This window comes from Zingiber officinale, chromosome 9B, assembly GCF_018446385.1.
Source record: "Zingiber officinale cultivar Zhangliang chromosome 9B, Zo_v1.1, whole genome shotgun sequence".
Classification (NCBI taxonomy): domain Eukaryota; kingdom Viridiplantae; phylum Streptophyta; class Magnoliopsida; order Zingiberales; family Zingiberaceae; genus Zingiber; species Zingiber officinale.
In genome coordinates, this window is record NC_056003.1 from 115699529 (window position 1) to 115721417 (window position 21889).

The window sequence follows — 21889 nt, forward strand, 5'->3', positions numbered from 1 at the left end:
TCGAGATCATTCCCACAAGCATCCGGTCATCCTGACCTATTCCAGGCCTCCCCATAAGTAGCTGGATCCGGTCAATCTTGACCTACTTCGGACATATCCACGAGCATCCGATCACCCTGACCTACTTCAGGTCTCTGTACGAGCATTCTGTCACCCTGACCTACTTGCCTCCCCGTAAGTATCCGATCACACTGACCTGCTCCAGGCCTCCCTGCAAGCATCTAGTCACCTTTACCTACTTTGGGTTCCTCATGAACATCCGGTCATCTTGACTTACTTTGAGCCTCCCTGTGAGCATTTAGTCATCCTGACTTACTCTGGGCCTCCTCGCAAGTATCCGGTCACCCTGACTTACTTCGAGTCTCCCCGCGAGTATTTGATCACTGTGACCTGCTTCGGGGCCTTTCCCACAAGCATCCAATCATCCTGATCTATTCTAGGCCTCCTCGTAAGCAGCTGGATCTGGTATTTTCTCTCTATTCATCCTCTCTCATCATGCTTTTTTCTCCCATCACTCTCTTTCCTCATTTTTTTCTCATCATACTTTCTCTCTCCTCAATCTCTCTTATTACACCTTTCCTCATTTTCTCTCATTACATACTCTTTTTCTTTATTCTCTCCATTCACACTTTCTCTCTCCGCATCCTCTTTTATCATACTTTCTCTCTCCGCATCCTCTCTTATCATACTTTCTCTTCCATCACATGAGGTGCTGTCATCATGAGGTCTAGGGTTCGAATCTCGGTAAAGCCGAGGTAAATTCCTCCCTTATGTGCTAGTCACTATTCCAAATGCTAGTAGTCATCCGTGATTTACCTCCTCCGTGTTGGCCCTGGGACAGGTTGTTGGGGGCGAGCGTATTCGCCTTTTGCCATCATCATACTTTCTCTCCTATCACATTCTCTTTTCTTATTTTTTTCTCATTATATTTTTTCTCGCATCACGCTTTTTCTCTTACCATACTTTCTATCTCCTCAATCTCTCCCATCACACAGAGTCTCTTCTCATTTTCTCTCATCACACTCTATTTTTTCATTATCTTCCATCATACTTTCTTGCTCATCACATTTTTCCTCTCCTCATTCTCTCTTATCATGCTCTCTCCCATCATACTCTATTTTCTTATTTTCTCTCATCATACTTTTCCTCTTTTCATTTTTTTTCCTATCACATTTTCTTTTTCATTATATTTTTCTCTCACATTCAACTTTCTCTCACATCGGATTTTTTCTTTTATTCATCTAAAGGTAAAAAAAAATATTCCGATAAAAAATATTTAATTAAACTAAATATTATTTTTAAAAATGATAAATATATTCATACTTATTTCTATTTTATAATAATATAATCCTTATTTCAATTCTAAAAACAGATCCAACACCTCTAGAATCGAGTAATCAACCATCCACAGAAGTACATGGCAGCGAGATATTGCCTTATAAGGTATTAGAGGCACCTTGATCACCCACAATAGTCAAGTTAACGCAATATATATTCACCAGTGACGTGTCGGATAATAATATTAAATTATGTAGATATTAGCTCTACATTTTTTCTCATTTTTGATGATGATTATCGTAGCGACATTGTTTATAATCAGAAAATTGCAAGTTCAAGTATTCCATACCTGCCGACTGATCCGTCCTATATTTATTTTAAAAGGATAAAAATTTAAATTTTAAATGGGATTACTCATTTACTCTTTTAGCGTAGGAGGTAAATGAATCAAATGGTTTATAGATTATTTAGAGCTGAATTTGATAAAAAAATTATTTGAATTTGTTCGTTTATCTTATCGAGTTGAGCTTGAGTTTGATTTCAAACTCGACTATTTTATCCAGCCGAGCTCGAGCTTAAGGACATTCGGCTTGTGAATTTACGAACATGTTCGTTTATAGATTTATGAGTTTAGCTCATTTAAAGGACTCGAGAATATGTTCATTTATAGGGATGACAACAGATCCGGGTTGAGATAGATTTGGTCAAACTCAGGACTTGCCCCGCTTCCCTTTGGACCCGCCCCACCCCACGAATCCAGTGGGACGGATCCGGATTAGATTCACTAGACCCGTCATATTTTATTTTATTTGAAATACAAAATAATTTTTTTTAAAAATTAATTAAACATTAAATTTATTTTCAACATTTATATTAATAATATTTTTTAACTAAAAAATATTATTACAAATTAAAATCTATCAATTTTAATTCAATTAAAAATTAATTATCAATTTATATTTAATTAATAATTAATAATAAAAAATATTATACGGGACGGGTCTGGGGCGGGTCTGGTTAAACCCGTGACCTGCCCTGGATCCGTCTTGAGACTCGTTTAGGTGGATCTAAACTTGCCCCGTTGGGGCGGGTTTGTTACGGTGTCGGGTTTCAATCCACCCCATTGTCATCCTTATTCGTTTATAGGCTCGTGAACTCGAGTTCGACTCGATTAAAGGACTCATGAACATGTTCAATGATGTGTTGAGTTTGGAAGTTTAATGTAGTAGTTTGGGATGCTATGCGTTCAATTTATATTTTTTTAGTTGTTAGATTCGTTGTATATTTATTCAAATGAATTTTTGAACTCGCTTAACAAGTCTGCAAAATGAGCTCTAAAATGAACCTTAACACGAGCTAAAAAAACGAGATCTAGAACGAATCCGAGCTCACTTAACGAGTTAGGCTAGTTAACTATGATAATCGAGTTAATAATGAGTCGAGCTTGAACTATTCGCGAGCCTGGTAATTCTAAAACGAGCCGAGCTTAAACCTTGTGATAAAAGTTTGATGTAAGTTCAAGTCGAATTTGAATTTAAAGATAACTTAAACAAGTCAAACTCGAGCCTAATACGATTCGATTCGATTCGATTCAGCTCATTTACATTGCTATTTTAGAGGTTTAACTTCTGTGTATGTATAAACGAAGGTACGGTGTGATGGCAAATCACTCAAGGAGGATAAATTAGACGATCAAAGTTTAAATTCCAATAACGACAAATATTCTAAACATTGATTTCTTAGAGCATCCACATCAGATACCCTATTTAAAGATTTTACCTTAAATTTTGGATAAGGTAGCTAAAAAATCTTTGCATCAGCTACCCTATCGATTTCCTAAATTATGCATTTATGAACAGTACTTCTCTAAATTTAGGGAATAGATTATATTCTCTAAACATTATAGAGGTGAGAGAAGAAATAGGGAAGCTGATATATGATATATTAAAAAGTGGATATCCAAATTTAATAAAGTAACTTTTTTACCCTAAATTATACATTTTGGATAGAGAAGCTGATGTGGATGATCTTAACTATTTATAAGTTCTATTTCAAATTTACCCAAAAAGTAAACTAAAGAAGAAGATTATCAAACCTGTTTGGAAATGATATGGAATTCAATTTCTTTTAGAATTGGAATTGAATTCCATACTTTGGAATGATTTTTAGCTAAGAATTGATATGGAATTCAATTCCAATTCCATCCAAAAGTAAATCACACCTCTTTATGTGTGATTTAGATAGGGAATTTAATTCTCCATATTATGTTCATTGTGCCCTCATTCTCTTTTCTTTATAAAAAAAGAAAAGAAAAAAGAGAGAAGGATAAAATGGTAAAACATAAGAATTCCATAACTTAAGTTGCAATTCATTCCAAACATTAGAATTGAATTCAATTCCTTATGAAATTCAATTCAATTCCATGACTTAAGTTATTTCTAAATAGGGGGTAAGTTTAGTGGTTAAAGCCTGGATATCTACTTCAAGATTAGCAGGAAAACACCAAGATGCTATGAATTTATGACCAAATAAGAACCCGTAAAATTAGTCGCTAAATTTCAAACACAAATGGTGAGGTGTGCTTTTACAATAACAAATATAAGTGGATTCTTTTGTATTTTCATTACACTACTCCAACAAACGTTAGTCCGCAGGATCAATATTATAAACCCACACTTAATCGCATCGACCATCCATCACACTTTACCAGTAAATCTAATCCGTACGATCATGTCGAGTACGATTACTAAACATTACCCTATAAACAATGGAATGCAGCTCAGGCATCATCAGCCTCCTCCGCCCAGGCCACATGGCGGAGAGAGAGAGTGACCGATAGGGAGCCTCTTCGTCGTCGGCGCAGAAGACTCGAAGGAATCTTTCGCGATCTCGTCGGCGATCGCATGGCCGCCGGGGAAGAGGCTTTCGATCTCGAGGCCAAGCGCTGGGCCGACGGGTCTTGGCATCCTTGCCGCGTCTCTCCGAGGTCCCCCCTCGCTCTCTCTCCCCCACTCGATCTCTCTTCCTTTTCGCCTAAATCGTAGCGGCTACCTGCTTTCATCTTTTATGAACATTAAGAAACCCATTACACCAATCGATCAACTAGGGAGTAGAGAGTAGATCGGTTTGTTTTAGATCGATTCTACGCGCTTGTTTTCACTAGTGATCTTGGGTTTTGAAGTTCCACTAGTAAAACAGAGGTAGAATATCTTCCACCGCTTCGGGTAAACGGACGTAACGCCAAATGTTACTCCAGATCTTCAACGAACAAAACTATGGTTTTATAGTCGACATGAAAATTTCATTTGTTTGTATATATGCATAAATTCGGTAGTATATATGCATAAATTCGGTAGTAAATATGCAGTGTGTTTTGCAATACATCTACAACTACTTGTTTCTACATGATTTATAAGTTGAAATGTGGCCTGCTCGTGCAGTTCATACAATGGTAATTTTGATATTCGTCTCAACATGGAAAGTTGTGGTATGGAAGATATCGTCTTGACTAGGGAAGACGTGATTGAGCATCTACGATTTCGTTCAAAGCCTCTGCAGGACGGAGACTGCTCTCATCTCAAACAAGGAGAAAAAGTTCTTGCCATGAACAATGAGCATTCTGAGAGCTTGTACTTTGATGCCGTTATAGAACAGGTAAATTTCCTCCCCGTTAAAGAATGTGTACCCTTGTTTTAACTATCATCCATCCTTGAGTGTTAATGTAACTGTGGCTAAATAGAATAGACATAATAGAGCTTTTACAACTGTCCAAATTTTTATCTTGTGCGAGATGAAATCGCCCTTCTTGCCACTAGCATCCATTTTCATTTTGGGTAGAAACTATCCTTCTATGAAAGCATTTTCATCTGCTTCTAACTGTAAAACAATGATGTTCTATCGTCACTTTATTTACATTTCCAGGGGAAATTTTCTGGAGCCATTTAAAACCAACACTTTTTAAGGAAACTTCTCTTATCAATTTCGGCAACATATAGTTTCATTGAAACATAATACCTGAAAGGCTGAAATTCTGCTCAAACTCACTCACATGCAAATAGTATGTTAATTAATGGAAAATGTATGATTTGCTAATGCTTGGAGTTTGGGACTCTGGAATTTGGATGCGGAGAGTTACTAGGAAGATTAAAATTTAAAATGTTAATATTACATGACTATTAATTATATTTAATATATGAGAAAATTGGAGAAAATATGTTGAGATCCTATGGAGATATTCATAGTTGATCATAGATTCTATAGTTGAAGAATTGAATTGATTAGAATGGAAGGTGTAAGGGGTAGTAAGAATCAATAAAAACACTAATCAATCTAATAAAATAATATAAAAATAATTTAATCAATTTGAATATTACTAATAGTATTTCCTTCCATAGAGTTCAATCAAGGTATAAGATTCATTTAACCCCAAACGAAAATGGCTTGCTAATGATGGGAACAATGATGATTAAACAAGACAATTATTTTAGGAAATTTTCTCCTTTTTATGACTATGGGCAAAAAGTATAGCAGTATAATAAACATATTTACATGCCATGCCCTCAGGTGAGTGAGCATTGGATAAGTTGCCGTGTTGACGAACTTGTTTGCTACATCCATATAAAAATATGACAAAAACAAATAATGATAAGCTCTCCGTTTATTTTTTTTTAGAGTGAAAGAAATGATGAATTACTCCATGTTTTTTTCATAGACAAAGATATTTAACAAATCTAATCCTTAGATTCTTTGAAACTATTATGCTATATTGGTCGGTAAGTTAAGTTGCCTTCTGAAAAACTTATCAGAGTTACATAATTTGGCAGGTACACAAGGTGAGACACTCAGGCAGGCTGCCATGCAGATGCACTTTTCTGGTCAAATGGCTTTCGCCTATGCTGAATAGGATAACTACGGTTCCATTTAAGTCAATTATGAAGCTTTCTGATGAAAACATCAATAGCCACCCAGTTATATCTACATTCTTGGCTGCCATGCAACCTCCTCCCCTTGGTTCATTAGAAAATAATACTGGTGAGGCTAAACTCTATCACATACTGGAAAAGCAAGTGGAGGAGATAAGCAAGCTGGCAGATGGATCTGTATTGTCAAACAATGTCTTTTTAGGTACAACTTCTTTAATTCTTAGTTTGTCTATGCAAAATATCAGAATCTTTGATACTTTGCTAACCTTTGTCACAAGGAAGTAAATATAAACTAATCAGATAGTCAGTTAGTGACTTGAATATAGTTATTAGGATAACTTAAAAAGGAGGCTTCTAAACATTACAGAATACAGTAAATTCTGTTTTAAAGAACTAGTAACTAAAGGATTACTTTCTTTAGAAAGTTACAACTATACTGATAGTTCTCCACGTATATAATCACAACCCTCCTCTAAAACTCACCCTTGCCACAAAGTGCACCTCCTTATTCTTACCCCTATGAACATGACACCAAGAAAACACCATATCAGCCCCTGGCGTTTTAATGCTCTCCACAAGTTTAGTTACCCTTGACAAGATTCAACATGTGTGCCTAGTTTTTCTGGGCTAGTGCGGCTGTGTGTTTATCATACAATAGAATTTAGACTTTTTATGTACACCATTGCTTATAGAAGATGATATAACTTGTTTCAATAGAACTTTCATGGTAATTTTCCAATTTGTAGCATCACACTACTAAAATCAATTATATTGCAGCTAACTCGATTGAACAAAATGAAGTTGAGTCTAAAGATATCACCAGGAAGCAGAACAAAGGACGGAATGATGTAGTCCTTGTGAATCATTTTGATAATACTTCTTTACTCAGTCCTCTCGCAGCCCGTGCAGCTCTTGCTTCCTTGGTGCATGAAAAACTTTCAGATAACATTTGCTTACAAGAAACTGTATTGGGCCTCCTTCCGAAAAATGAAAAGCGCAACTCAGATCAATATACATTAGTAGAAGCCAGAGTGATCCAAGTTGATGCCATTGCCATGGATGACAACACTGAACTTCCACATCTTGTCCGACAATCAGCTAATGCCAGATTTACTTGTGAAGGACACAGTTCGGTCACTACTAGTAAAAGGAAAGTTAGTAAGTCTCTTTCTGATGATTCCCCATATTCAGCTACTTCCCTCAAGAAATCAGCCAGAGCATCTAAAGTACCAAGAAACAGGAACCTGGTCTCCTCTGCAACTGCAAGTCATTCAGAAATATCAGCAACCATTGCAAACATAAATTATGGAGTCACAGCTCGGTTAACCCGTTCGGCAGCAAGAAAGAAAATGTCCGAATTAGCTGATAAAGGGCCTGTAGCAGAGCTCTCCAGCTCAGTAAACGCAAGGCTAATAGTTTCTGGACAACAAGTAGCAAGGAAACTTGTGTACAATGGTCCAGCATTTGTAGAAAGAAATTATGAAAATCTTACTCCAGCTCAGAAGATTGAAAGCGAGAGTTGTGCAGTGGTCTCAACATATAAAGAAATCAGTAGTGATAGCAAACCCAAAAAGAAGAAAAGGACCGAGGAGTCCATTTTTGGCATTGTTGAAGATCAAGGTGACAAAAACATTAATTATTCCTATACTGTTATTGTTAACATGCATAAGCTATCATTGGTTTTGTAGTTATAATTGCAATGTACGATTGTGAATTTCCTGCAGGTGTGATCTCAAAAGATGGAGAGACCTCAAAAGCTAAGAAAAAGAAGATACCTTCAGAGAAACCTGTATTAAGGTTTTCACCACGGCTTAGAACTCTTTCATCAGCCCACGCAAGCTGAACAATCCTTACTGGCTTTGAACAAGTAATTCTCTGAGGACTTTCTTATTGCTTTTGATTTCTTAGTAGTGCAAGTACATAGTCACACAGTATAGAAATGGATGATTCTTTTATGTTTGGATTGTATCCTTGTTATCCTGCTCTTATGTTAACCATACTGTTTTTGGCTACCATGAGAACCTTATGAGGTTCGTGAACACTACCAGGTCGCCCAATTGGATCTCTCCTGAGGCGACCTCTCATGGGCCACCCTACCTCACTTGGCTTTTTCTTCTTCTGATATTACTGAACTTCTGCTGAAAGGAATTCAAGTGAATTCATGAGAACATGCTCTTACGATGAGAAATTCCCTTTCAATTTTTAATAAAAATATGCCTTGCGTATTCATTTTATTTTCCAAACTACCTACAAAAAAATTTCTGGTTCAACAGCACAACCTGATTTGAAAATAGTTTTTTTTTCAGTTACATAGAAAGATTGATAGCTGATCTTACTTGGTGGGATAAAGGCTTAGTTGTTATTCTTAGAGAAAGCTTTATATGTTTGAATAGGGTGTATCAAAGCTTAGAATGCTGTAAATTTGTAATTTTTGTCAGTTACGTCTTATTGTCATAATTCGTGCTAATGTGTTCCTCTTGCCTCTTGTTGCAATTTTTCAGGTCACTTTTGAAGGATTATAAATCAGGGTTTAATGCTGCAGTTTGGAACACACCCTTTGCAGGCGAGAGAAGGGGAATCAGAAATAGCAAGGTAGCCTCTATTTTCTCAGTGCATGCCTATATTTGCATTTTTGTGATATAAACCTTGCAAAAGTATGCATGTTGATACTAGTTTAGTTAATATTTATCTATTTTAAGCTGGACTGCTTTATTGTTAATATGAGTGAATCCTCTTTAAGTCCTTCAGTATAAATATTTTGAAGCTTGGGTAGGATAAATAAAACTTGTTAATTAAATTCTTTCTAGCTTGAGCTTCCACTTCCTAAACGAATAGTTCATAATTGCGATTGGTAATCAATGCCAAACCAGATATCCAGATTCCAATTCGTCATTATTTTAGTGTTTGATATTCTCTTAATGGTTGGACCCCAAAAATAATGAAATCAACTATTGATCTTTGGCATTTTAATTTTCAATTATTTCAACAGCACCTCCATCTATTGAGAGTTAATGGACATGTCCACACCGGTTCTAGGTTCGCTTCGTTCTAGGTTCGGTGTTATTTAGTTCATATGGTTTTTTCAAACTTGGTTGCCCCACTACCACAGCCATCACAGTTCGTATCAGTTTGGTTCAGGTCTGTGTGACTCTCCTATTTCAAGGTTCCCGATCCAACTGCCTCTATGTACTATATCTCTCTTTTATTGTTTAATAAATAGGTCCCTAAGACTCTTTGAAGAGTCCTAACCCAAGCCAACCCCCCGCTATTTACAATTTCTCTTTGATTGTTAAAGCAACATGTCTATATGATGACTCTTCTATTTGAAGATTCACCACGATCCAACCCTTTCTATGTATATACCTTTCTCCTTGACTGTTGTATAAATAGGTCCCTATGACTCTCATATTCAAAGATTCCTAATCCAACCTCCCTCTATCTACTATAGATATATTTCCTCCCGGAGCATGGTACAGCAGGGTGTTTTTTCAAGTAACGAGAGTTTAATTTTCATATAGGGTATATTTATGATAATTTTAGTTAATTTCATTGCCTATTCCTGAAGATGATCGATTTGGTCTCATGAAAATTTTCTACTGATAATCAGGATAAATCGAAAAATACATCGGGCACACTTCATGAATCATGATGCTTGAACTAATGGTAATGTTTGGATGTCATGTCAAGATAAATCGAAAAGTACATCGGGCACATTTCATGCTTGAACTAATGGTAATGTTAGGATGCCACGTCAAGAGTCATCTATTGCACTGGAATCGTCAACTTAGGATTAGACCATATCTTTCTCTTTGATTGTTCAATGAATAGGTTTCTAGAAGATTCATTGATCCTTCCCTCTCAATGAGACTATAATACAACGGTAAGGGATCAATTGTATTTCATATATCCATGATTTGATTTTTAATTACGACTTATTTATAAAGATTTTTTTTTTCTAAATTAAACTTACAATTAAGGGATACTGAGTTTTTAACCGTCCAAACTAATCTTATAAATAATGTTTTGCATAAAAATTTGTTAAAACTCACATAAATTATGTTAATATGTTCGAACATCCTCGGCTATCATTGCGTCATGTACGGACAATCAACTATTTCGACGCCAAATTTGAAATTAGTAAATATTTAATTTCTTAAGTTGTTCCAACAAAGAGATTAATAAAATTGATGAAAGAAATATTAGGACATATATTTGGGAAAAATTAATTTGAAAGTTAAGAATATCAATAAAATAAATATTTAATTTTAGTCTTTTGACATATTAAAAATTAAAATTTTTAAAGACAAATAATGGGATAAATATTCGATTTTTTTCTAACAAATGACGCCTCAAATTTTGATCTAATGCTTATTATTATTTTTCTTTAGATTTCAATTGATTGAACTTTAATTATATAATTTTAATATTGACTTTAAATGTTTTATGTTATTTTTCTTATTTTTAATTATTTTTTTAGATTATTGAATTTATTTTATTTTCCAAGTAATTAAAATTTTCCAGTCCACGTTGTACGTACGAACGACCAACTGCTAATCAATTGAGGCAATTTTATTTTTTCAGTCAAAACATTTTCATTACACAATTCAACCTTTTAAATGTATCATTAATTTTAAAACTTTTATAATAAATGACACAATCTACTTATATAATCCATAAAATCTTCAAATCGAAAATAAAAAAATAGAATAAATTAAAATTTCCTCATTATATATACGTATATTAAAACAAAAACAATAAATAATTATCAAATTTAATTGATATTTTGGATTTGGTAAATTAAAATAAATTTTTAGCTATTATTTCACGGTTTATAGCATTAGCATTATATAAAATTAGTTTTCTTAGAGGAGACAAAATTTTATAAGTTGAAAATTTAAATATCCGTCAACTATATTTGTACTTGCTGGGGCCCACAACCCGGCCCCTCTCGCCATCTCATAATCTCCACTCGCTTCCATAAATACCGCTCCCCGCACCCACCTTCCGCATCTCCCTCTCCCCCGCTCGCCCGCCGGCGACCATGGGCCTCTTCCGGCTGGTGATGGGCATCCCCTGCCCCAGCGGGTTCGGATCCGAATCGACGCCTCCCACCTCACCGCCATCTTCACCGGTGATCTCCTCCCCATTCCTCGTCCTCCCAAAACTCCATCAAAGCTCAGATTTCGACCCCCTTTCCCCACCAACACTCAAATCCCTAATCTCAAACTTCCGATCTCTACTCCAAATTCCACCCAAAAAAAATCTCATCTTGATCTGCTTTTTTCCCTCTTTGATCAGGAGGAGCGAGGCGGGGTCGGAACAGAGACCGCGCGAGTGCTTGCCCTCCGCGGAGCTCTAGTGATCATCGCGGCGAGGCCGCGAACGCTGCCAAGAAGCTCGTCTTGCAGAATTCGCCATTGGCGAGAGTCGACATCTTGAAGTCAGTCACAGCGTTCGCAGATGAGTTCCTTTCCATGGACCTTCCTCTCCATATCTTAATGTGAGTTAATCATCAAGTTGTGTTTGTCCCAACTAGCTTAGTTAATCTAAAAAATATTAGATTTGGATCGGGAGTTTTCAAATTCGAGAAGGATTTGAATTTGAGTTCGAATTAAGGTGTTTTCAGTTGTGTTAGGATTGACTTAAATTTAAAATTTAGCTGATTTTTTTTAGATTAAATTAAATTTTATTATATATATATAATTATAATTAGTATAATGAATTATTAAAATAAAAGTAGAAGTATAATTGAACTGAATGGGACAGTAAAAGGCTTGAGCTTGGGCTTGGGCTTGGTTCGTTATCCCTAAGCTCAAGCTTAACTTGAACTTTAGTTCCTAAGCTTGAACTCGGCTCGTAATAAAATTAAATAGCTCGAGCTCGACTCGAGCTCGGTTCAAAAAAAAAAAAACTCGTTTAAAAATTAAACGAGCTTAATCCGAGCTTGACTAAGAAAAATAGTTTAAAAATTAAATAAGCATATATATATATATATATATATATATATATATATATATATATATATATATATATATATATATATATATATATATATATATATATATGATGCGGTGATAAAAAGGGACCCTCCCAACTTGGGTCAACTATAGAGATGGAGGTCAAAGTTAAGGTGACCAATGTCAGAATGTCAAAGGGCTTGTCTATGGTGGTCGAGCGGAGGACAACTACAACGGTCGATCGGGACAATCAGTGTTCGATCGACGAGAGACGCTTAGTGGGTAATGGCAAGACGCTTAGTGGAACCTGGCCATCAATGTAGTGGGGGATTCCCGGCCGAGCGACTACCTCGCTCGACCAAACAGCGGGACCATTGTCATATCTTTTGATATCCTTCTGGGAGATAGTACCGCTGACACGAGGCATGGTCGGCAGGCGGATCGTACGACGGAAGCTTCTACTGTCTTGTTAAGGATATGCATGCTCTGTTAAGGTATGATATCAGAAGTACATTCCTGACATGTCCTTTCATAGGACATTTTAGAGAATGTACACATATCTCAAGAACTGTGCACGTCACCCACTAGAGCTCTATATAAAGGGGGGTCAATTTCCGACGGATGTACGCGTTTTTCATTATTCACTATTCGCGCTTACGTTATTGTTGCTCTGCTTTCCACTATAATTCTAGTGATTGACTTGAGTGTCTGAAGGCCAACGCCGAGGACCCCTTCCCTGGCTTGACACTGACGTTACTTGTTTTGTAGAGCGGAGCGCTGTCTACAGCCAGTCAGCGCCACATCCTTAGCTTTCCACCTTCCCATTTTCGGATAGGATCATTTTGGTGTCATCTGTAGGAACGTAGCCTATATCTGAATCGCGAAGATGGAGGACGCTGGACGACTCACCACAGTGACGCTGACAAACGAGGAGCTCGATATGCTTATACAAGCCCGAGCGACAAGGATAGTGGAGCAACAGTAATAACAAGTGTTGGCCGAGCGCCAAGTGCATGAGCCTACGACATCAATGGTCGGACATCAAGCGGGATATGTAGATCGGGCGGAGCATGCATCCGTTCGGGGATAGGACAAGGTTGTCGTCCGGCTGATGGTGTATTGACAGTGCATGAAGCAGAACTACAATCGGAGGGTAATCCCGAGGTCCTTTTAGGTCGACGATCTCGTGTAGATAAACATAAAGCCGGTTGACGACGTCGCCAAGTTCAAAGCACCGTGGGGTGGTCCCTACAAGGTCATTCAGAAACTCCGTTCAGGAGCCTACTACCTGTAGGACGAGGACGGAAGAAAGCTCGATCGACCTTGAAGCGCGAACCATCTCCGACCCTATAGGGACAGATGAGAGGTGCGTGGTTGAATATAAATAAAAATTGTAATAGAGTATGTCCTGTAAACGCAAGTGAATGATGAATAAATTCCCAAGTGTTCAAAACTCTTGCGCCGATCAGCCAAGTTAAAAGTCGAGCAGCGACTATAAACCCTAGTCTTCACTAACAGTCGAGCGGCGACTATAAACCCTAATCTTCATCAGTAGTCAAGAAATGACTATAAACTCTAGTATTTACCAACGGTTGAGCGGCGACCTTAAACTCATGTCTACACCAACAGTTAAGTAGCGGCTATAAACCCTAGTCTTCACCAACAGTCGAGCGACAACTATAAACTCTAGTCTTCACTAATGGTTGAGCGTCTACCTTAAACCTGCGTCTATGTCAACGGTCGAGCGGCAACCTTAAACCCTAGTTTTCACCAAAAGTTGAGTGGCGACCTTAAACCCACATCTATGTCAATAGTCGAGCGGCGACTATAAACCCTAGTTTTCACCAATAGTCGAGCGATGACTATAAACCCTAGTATTCACCAACAGTCGAGTGACGACTATAAACCCTAGTCTTCACCAATGGTTGAGCGGCGACTATAAACCCTAGTCTACACCAACAATCGAGCAACGACTATAAACCTTAGTCTTCACCAACGGTCGAGCGGCGACCTTAAACCCACATCTACGTCAACAGTCGAGCGGCGACCTTAAACCCATGTCTACATCAACAGTCGAGCGACAACTATAAACCCTAGTCTTTACCAATGGTAGAGCGACGATCTTAAACCCACGTCTACATCAACAGTCGAGCGACAACTATAAACCCTAGTCTTCACCAATGGTAGAGCGGAGACCTTAAACCCACGTCTATGCCAACGGTCGAGCGATAACCTTAAACTCATGTCTGCACCAATAGTCAAGTGACAACCTTAAACCTAAGTCCACGCCCGAGCGTCGATTATGAGACTGAGTTTACCATATTTAACGACTGATCAACCGCTCTACAACTAAGTCTACGACAAATGCAAAGGATCGACGAATATATATAAGCCGAGAATAAGGCCGATCGGGAAATGTGTTGCACCGAGATGCATCAGTTTTCACTAAAATGATGCTGTTAATTTGATAGAGTTGAAGTGATCGCTTGGGCATCCCAGCGACTCATTACATCGACGATCAAGAGGACATGAAACCACACTTAGAGATTTTTCACAAAATGGTAAGTGGATTGTAGTCCTACTCGAGCCAAGGGTCAATGCATAAATGAACAAGTGCGACAACCAACAAAGTGGCAAAAGGAAGTCGAACGATGTAGACAGTTGTGCTGATCAGAAACTTTGGAGCATATGTTGTCTGATTGGACAGGGAAAACATCGAAAACTTTACTTATACAGTCAGTCGGACTTGTAGCCTCCTTCGACTAGACTTGAGAGAGAAGCTAGTGATGCAATGATAAAGGGGGGCCCGCCCAGCACGGGTTAGCTGTCGAGGTGGATATCAAAGTTAAGGTGGCCAATGCCAGGGTGTCAAAGGCTCGCCTACGGTGGCCGAGCGGAGGACGTCTACAACGGTCGATTGGGGCAATCAGTGTCCAATCGAAACCCCCGCCTTCTTCCTTCTCATCCGCCAACGTACTCTTCCACAGCACCTTGTCTCTCGGACGCACCGAGCCTGTCGACTCTCTCCCATGCAGTTCTTTTTGCTAGCTGCGTCTTTTACTCATCTCCCCGAGCAATCTTCCGCTCTGACTTCTCGTCCCTCAAAAACACGACACGCTCCTTTTCGTTCGCACGCGTACTCTTCCGCAGCACCTCACCCCTCGGATGCACCAAGCTCGTCGGCTTTCTCCCGTGTCATTCTTCTCGCTAGCTGCGTCTTTTGCTCGACTTCTTGTGGTCTTAAGTTCCTGCACACTTAGACACGGGGGTTAAATGTCAACAGGACCTAGTTGACTTGGTTGATCACATCAAAACTACCACCGGGCAGTTACAATCCCCCCCTTTTGATGTGAGCAAACCCAAGTTAAGTTACGGTAAACTTACAAAAATACCAGTTATAAAATTTTTGCAAGTACAAAAATTAAAAATTGTACTACCAAATTAAAAATTATACTACCCTCCCCCTAGACTTAATCTTTACTACTCCCCTATTGATCACATTAAAAGTGGGGTACGTTAAAAATATTACTTGGAAAGTTTAAAAAGTCTAAGGGAAAAATAAAAAAAAAATAAGTTTAAGCTTCGAAAGTTCTGGATTTATTAATAAAATTTTAAAAAATATTTAACCTATATAAGGCAGATAAAATATTTCATATAAAGTTGAAATTATCGTTAAGCAAAAAATAAGGTCTTCTGCACAGCAATAAAGTTATCTTTCTCGGAAATATTAACTTCTAATTAATTTTTAACTAAATTTTTTACAAACAATTTAAAATATTTTTATAACAACTAATTATTTAACAGTTAGTCAATTAAATGCTTATTTCAACAATTACCTTCCAAGCTATGGCGAGGTACTAGGTTTTCTTCGTTATTGGAACAACAACCACTTCTAGACAAAGTCATTTAAAGAAATTAAACATTTAATTTTCTCTCTGAAAGCAAAAAAAAAAACACTTAACTTAAGCATATTTTTAGAACCCAATATAGGTTCCTTCTACTAGGTTAATTAAAAATTTCTGAGGAATATATTTTCTAGATAATTTTCTAGTTTTCCCCTTGTAATATCTAAATAACTAATTTAATCCTTTATAGTTCCTGAAAATTGTAGCATACAAATTTAAACATGCAGAATTTTTTAAGTTTTCTATTTGATTTTTTAAATTTGTATTCTCAATTTTCAATTTCTCAAGATTCTCTATTTCCGTTTTCAGTTTTAATGTTGCTGAGATCTTCTAATCGACAAGATACAACTAAGGTTGATTTTAACTCTTTATTTCTTTTTCTAACTTACTGTAATTTTTCGATAATAGTTTTATGAACTGAAATAATTTATTAGGTGGAAGAGACTGTACCTGACTTACCTTGTCGATGTCAGAATCTGATGCTCCCCCTGTAAAGCTGCTTTCTTCTGATGTTCCTCCCCTTCATTGATGTTTTTGTCCGCAGACTCTCCCCCTTCATCGATGCTCATCTTGGACGAGCTTTCATTATCTTCAAGTAGGTACTCAGTTATAAGAGTTGTTCCGGTAATTTTCTCGGTCTTAGATTCTTCTGACAATGACTCGGAGTTGGATTCGACTTCTTTAGGTTCTTCGTAGAGTTTAAAAACTTTTCCCAAAGTTCTTTTGCACTATTGTATTTGTCGATTCTGTCGAGATCCTAAGTAGACAGAACACTTAGAAGGTGGAACTCAGCTTTACCATTAGCCAAGAAGTTGTTGCGTTGCTCTTCAGTCCATCGATGCTCCTCAAGTTCTTTTCCTTTTTGTTTTTGGGCATATCAAAATTATACTTAATTGTTAGAAAAACATTAAAATTGGTTTTAAAATATACCTCCATTCGACGTCTCCAAAATGTGAATTCCCCTTTGAATTTCGGTGGGTTGATGCTCGGTTCAGCCATCTCATGTGCTTCGTTCGGCGGTTAGTCCTCCTAAAGCGAAACCGCTCTGATACCAATTGTAGGTCCCTTGGCAACCGACTAGAAAGGGGTGAATATCCCTGCAAAATAAAACGAACTTTTCTCGAACTTTATAACTTAATAAGAATCAATACTTGCATAAAAGAAATAAGAGAATTAAATAAAGAAAGGAAGAGGCACAAGCGATTTACTTGGTTACAACCGGGAAAGTTTTTAATCCAAGGAGAGTTTAAGTTGAATGCTCACTAAACTCTCCTTCAGGCGGAGAGACCTCTTTACAACAATTAAAACACTAGATTACATAACGGAACTAAATAAGAATCAATCACAAGTGTTATTCTGAACCATTGGGACCAGGATTGTATTTATAACCCTGGTCGGGGCGACTGGATGGGTTTCAGGCATCTGGGGAGAATAAACTTATCCTTGTCTCAATGAAACGTGTCATGTCCTGTTCCGGATAAATTTCTACTCCGGGCACCCGGAAGGGTTCCGAGCGCTCGAATTCAGAAAGTCAACATTCTTTTGACTTTTCGTCCCGACCTTCCGCTCTAGTTCCGCTTGCACTGGTCTGTGCCTTTCGCTCTGGCTTCGCTCACTTGGGTGATCTCGGCCATCCGGAATAAGGCGCACCCAAACCCAACTTCCGGCCTTCGAGTAGTCTTCCTCTCTGGCTTCTTGTCCCTCAGAACTATCGCGTGCTTCCTTCTCGTCCGCCAGCGTACTCTTCCGCAACGCCTCGTTCCTCGGACACACTGAGCCCGTCGACTCTCTCTAGTGTCATCCCCCTTGCTAGCTACGACTTTTACTCGTCTCCCCGAGCAATCTTCAACTCCGACTTCTCGTCCCTCAGAAACATCACACGCACCCTTCTCATCCGCTCGCGTACTCTTCCGCAGCACCTCGTTCCTCGGACGCACCGAGCTCGTCGACTTTCTCTTGTGTCGTCCTTCTCGCTAGCTGCGTTTTTCGCTCGACTTCCTGTGCTCCTAAGTTCCTGCACACTTAGACACAGGGGTTAAATACCAATAGATCCTTGTTAATGCAATCAACCTAGGTTTGATCGGTACGATCATGGTTTTGATGTGTGTATCAAAGAGTTTAAGTTAGACTTTCATATGTGTTTGATATGTGTGTTTGAGTCTTGCATGACTTGGTGAAACACACATGAGGAGCTTGGTGCAGCTAAGCTTGGGAAGCTCATTCTAGGGCTCGGATCCTTGAGTCGGTGAAGGCTGGTGTTGAAGGCATTCGAGGGACCGCCGGACGAGGAGTAACGGAGTGGAGCCGAGGGAAGTGGACTTCAAGGCAACGTGAAGGATGGCACGGAGAGGAGCCGTGGGCTCGGGTGCATTTGAGGGACGAAGGCCGAGGAAGAGGACTTTAAGGGAGACTCCGGAGAGGATGAGTGTGAGTGTGTAACAAGGTGCAGTCCAGTCGGTTGCAACTTTTAGCAGTCAACTGCACCAGTTGACTGCATGTTTTAGCAGTCGACTGGCTGTGAACAGAAACATTCTGTTCGCTCAGCAAACAGCTACCAGTCGACTGGTAAATGGCCGTTGGCAGACCGTTGGTGCTGCAAAGTAGCCGTTGGCTACCTCCAACGGTAGCACCAGTCGACTGATGGTTTTGTCAGTCAACTGGTGTCGAGATGAGTTGATATGATAATTAACTCTCTCCTCTTATTTATAGGAAGCTTTGGGGCTTGAATGAGGTTACTCATACTTGTTGAATAACTCCTTAGCAATTGTCCAAAGCTTCCAAGCCATTCTCTTCCTCCTAATCTAAGTCTTCATCTTGTAAGAGGAAGAGAGCCTTGTGAGAGGTTGTACTCCACCGAAAAGGAGTAAGAGCTAGCCGGAGATTGCCGGAGATTGATCCACCGAAGGATCAAGGGTTCGTCCACCTCAAGGACACACCGTGGAGTAGGAGCAAGCAATCTCCGAACCACGTAAAGGATTTGTGTTAGCGTTTGTGCTTTCTTGCTTGTTCTTATTATTTTAGTTAGTTGTATTTCCGCTTGCGCACTAACTTATAGGAGAAGAAACGCGATTTGGGGGTGACCTAGCTATCCAACCCCCCTTCTAGCCAGCCACCAATTCTTTACAAGTGGTATCAGAGCAAGAACGCTCTTCAACGGACTAATCACCGAGAAGAGCACTTCATCAAAATGGCCGGCTCAAACATTCATCCACCCAAATTCGAAGGGGACTTCTCTTGGTGGAAGAAGAGAATGGAGGTATTTTTTGAAACTGATTTTGACATAATGCTAATCATGGAAAATGGTTTTGAAGTGCCTAGGGATCAAGACAATAAGATACTTGAGAAAACAAGGTAGAGCAAGAAGCAAAGGGAAGAACATTTAGCGAATTCTAAAGCCATATATCATCTACTAAATGTCCTTCCCCAACAAAAAGTAACAAGGGTTGGAACCTACTTAAGCGCCAAGGAGTTATGGGAAAAGCTAGTGGAGCTTCATGAAGGAACATCGGAAGCGAAATTGGTAAGAAGAGACCTCCTTCGAACTCAACTCACCAATATTAAGCTAGAAAAAGGAGAAAAGGTATCAATTTTACATTCTAGAATTAAGGAAATCTTAAATGGACTAACAAGTGTAGGTGAAACACTTACAAACCGAGACATCATAATGAAAGCCATCAATGCTTTCCCAAGAACCTCGACATGGAGCTCCATTTTAGACTCGTTCTACATTTCAAAGGACCTAGAGAAGAGCTCTCTAGATGAATTCTTTTCAACTATGGAGTGTCATGAGACACGAGTTGAAGGGATAGATGGAGAAAGATTAAGAGGAGTTGCCCTTGTGGCAAACAAGGGAAAGGGGAAGAAGAAGAAGAAAGCTCCATCTCAATCATCTTCCGATTCCGAGGAGTCAAGTGCCTCAATGGATAACGATCAAGAGGCATATATGGTAAGGAAGATGAGAAAAGCATTTAAATCCTTTTCTACTAACAAATCTCACGCTAGGAAAAATTCAAGAAGCAAAAGTAGGACAAGAAAGATCATTTGCTACAATTGCCAAAGAGAATGACACATAAGAAATGATTGTCCTCTCTTGAAGAAGAAAGAAGGAAAGAAGAAGGAGGAGAAGAAGTCAAAAGAAAAGGGGAAGAATGCTCACAATCTAAAAGCAACATGGGATGATCCATCGTCATCGGAGGAAGAAGAGCATCATGTGTCCCATTTTTCTCTAATGGGAATTGATGATGTTGTTGGAGTGTATACTGAAAGCCTAAGCTTTGTAAACATTCATTATGAATAAAGAATCACATTTGGTCAAATTATCTACTTTTGTTTGTAGTTGTTCATATAATTTATATTGTAGATAACATAGTATGTGGTGTCACATGCAGAAGATGATGTTATCAGTACCTTATAAATTATAAACAGTTGCTCACGACTAAAATGGAAAGGAACAAACCATTAGAAGGTCGTAGTGTAATTAGGTATTAGTTTATCTTGACTATATAATTACACTAGTACACTCAGAGTGTATTGAGTAGGACCATTTGAGGTCGTTTCTTTTATACTGACTTTATAAAGGAACAAAGACATCAGTTATTATGGAAGTGTATGCTCTTAATCCTAATATAATAACAAGCACATATATTTGATATTTATTTCTTTAATTTATCAATGGGTGAGATTTAGTTCGATGAATCAATAAACCCGATAAGTTGGGAAATGATATCACTTATAGTGTGTGTTGTTGATTATAGAAGGAAACTGTGTCCTAGAGATACTAGGTTGATAATGTCCCCAAGAGGAGCTCATAAGGATTGTCATGTTAAACCCTGCAGGTGGACTTAGTCCGACATGACGATAAGGTTGAGTGGTACTACTCTTGGACTTAGATATTAATTAAATGAGTTGTCAGTAACTCACTTAATTAGTGGGCGTTCGATATCTTAAACACAGGGAGACTAACACACTCATAATAAGAAGGAGCCCAAAAATGTAATTTGGGATTGGTGCGGTAGTTCAATGATAGTTCTCTAGTGGAATGAATTATCATTGATAAAATTAAGTTGTGTGTTCGGGGCGAACACGGGATGCTTAATTTTATCGGGAGACCAAAACCAATTCCTCCTCTCGGTCCCTATCGTAGCCTCTTATTTGTAGAGTTCTATACCCACCTATACCCACCTTCTATACCCACCCAATAGGGGCCGGCCAAGCTAGCTTGGGAACAAGCTAGGGCCGGCCTAGGTATGAATTTGGGTGGCCGGCCCTAGCTTGAACCCAAGCTAGTGGGGGCCGGCCAAATTAAATTAAAAAGGAATTTTAATTTTAATTTTTATTATGTGGAAGAAATAATTTATTAAAGAGAATTTAAATTAAAATATCTCTCTTATAAAAGATCTACAAAAGATTAAAGAAAGAGATTAGATCTCTTTCCTTATTTGTAGATTGGTGAGATATTTTATTTTCTCTTTAAAATTATTCACATGTTAATAAAATTAAAATTATAGAAATTTCCTTTTATTAACCATGAAGAGATTTTTAAAGAGAAATTTTATTTTTTAAAATTTCCGGAAACAAATTAGGAAGTTTTAATTTGTTGATTGAAACTCTCCTAATTTGCTTTTTTGATTGTGGCCGGCCATCACAAGTTGATTGGGAAATTTTATTTTATTTTTCTCAATTAATTCATGTCAAGGAAAATTAAGGAAATTTTATTGTAATTAAATTTCCTAATTTGCCTAGGCCAAGGAATATAAAAGAAGGGGTGAGGGTGCCTTCATGAGACATAACATCTATTATTTCTCTCCCTCTTTTGTTCCTTGGTGTG

The 21889-nt window shown here is 38.2% G+C and overlaps 1 protein-coding gene across 2 annotated transcripts; it reads left to right on the plus strand.

Annotated features, from left to right (window-relative positions):
* The first annotated feature begins 4065 nt into the window (after nt 1-4065).
* LOC122024063 lies at nt 4066-9938 on the plus strand. 2 transcript variants are annotated; one of them, XR_006123313.1, is made up of 7 exons: nt 4066-4264; nt 4719-4932; nt 6102-6402; nt 6978-7820; nt 7925-8067; nt 8702-8792; nt 9808-9938. XR_006123313.1 is itself a non-coding variant. In XM_042582591.1 (6 exons), exons 1-5 carry the CDS (start codon nt 4182-4184, stop codon nt 8041-8043), a joined length of 1560 nt encoding a protein of 519 aa, XP_042438525.1. In that variant the 5' UTR covers nt 4066-4181; the 3' UTR covers nt 8044-8067; nt 8702-8979. The 2 variants fall into 2 exon arrangements, 1 of the variants encoding a protein (XP_042438525.1); XM_042582591.1 differs by lacking the exon at nt 9808-9938 and having other exon boundaries at nt 8702-8979.
* The last annotated feature ends 11951 nt before the right edge of the window (nt 9939-21889 follow it).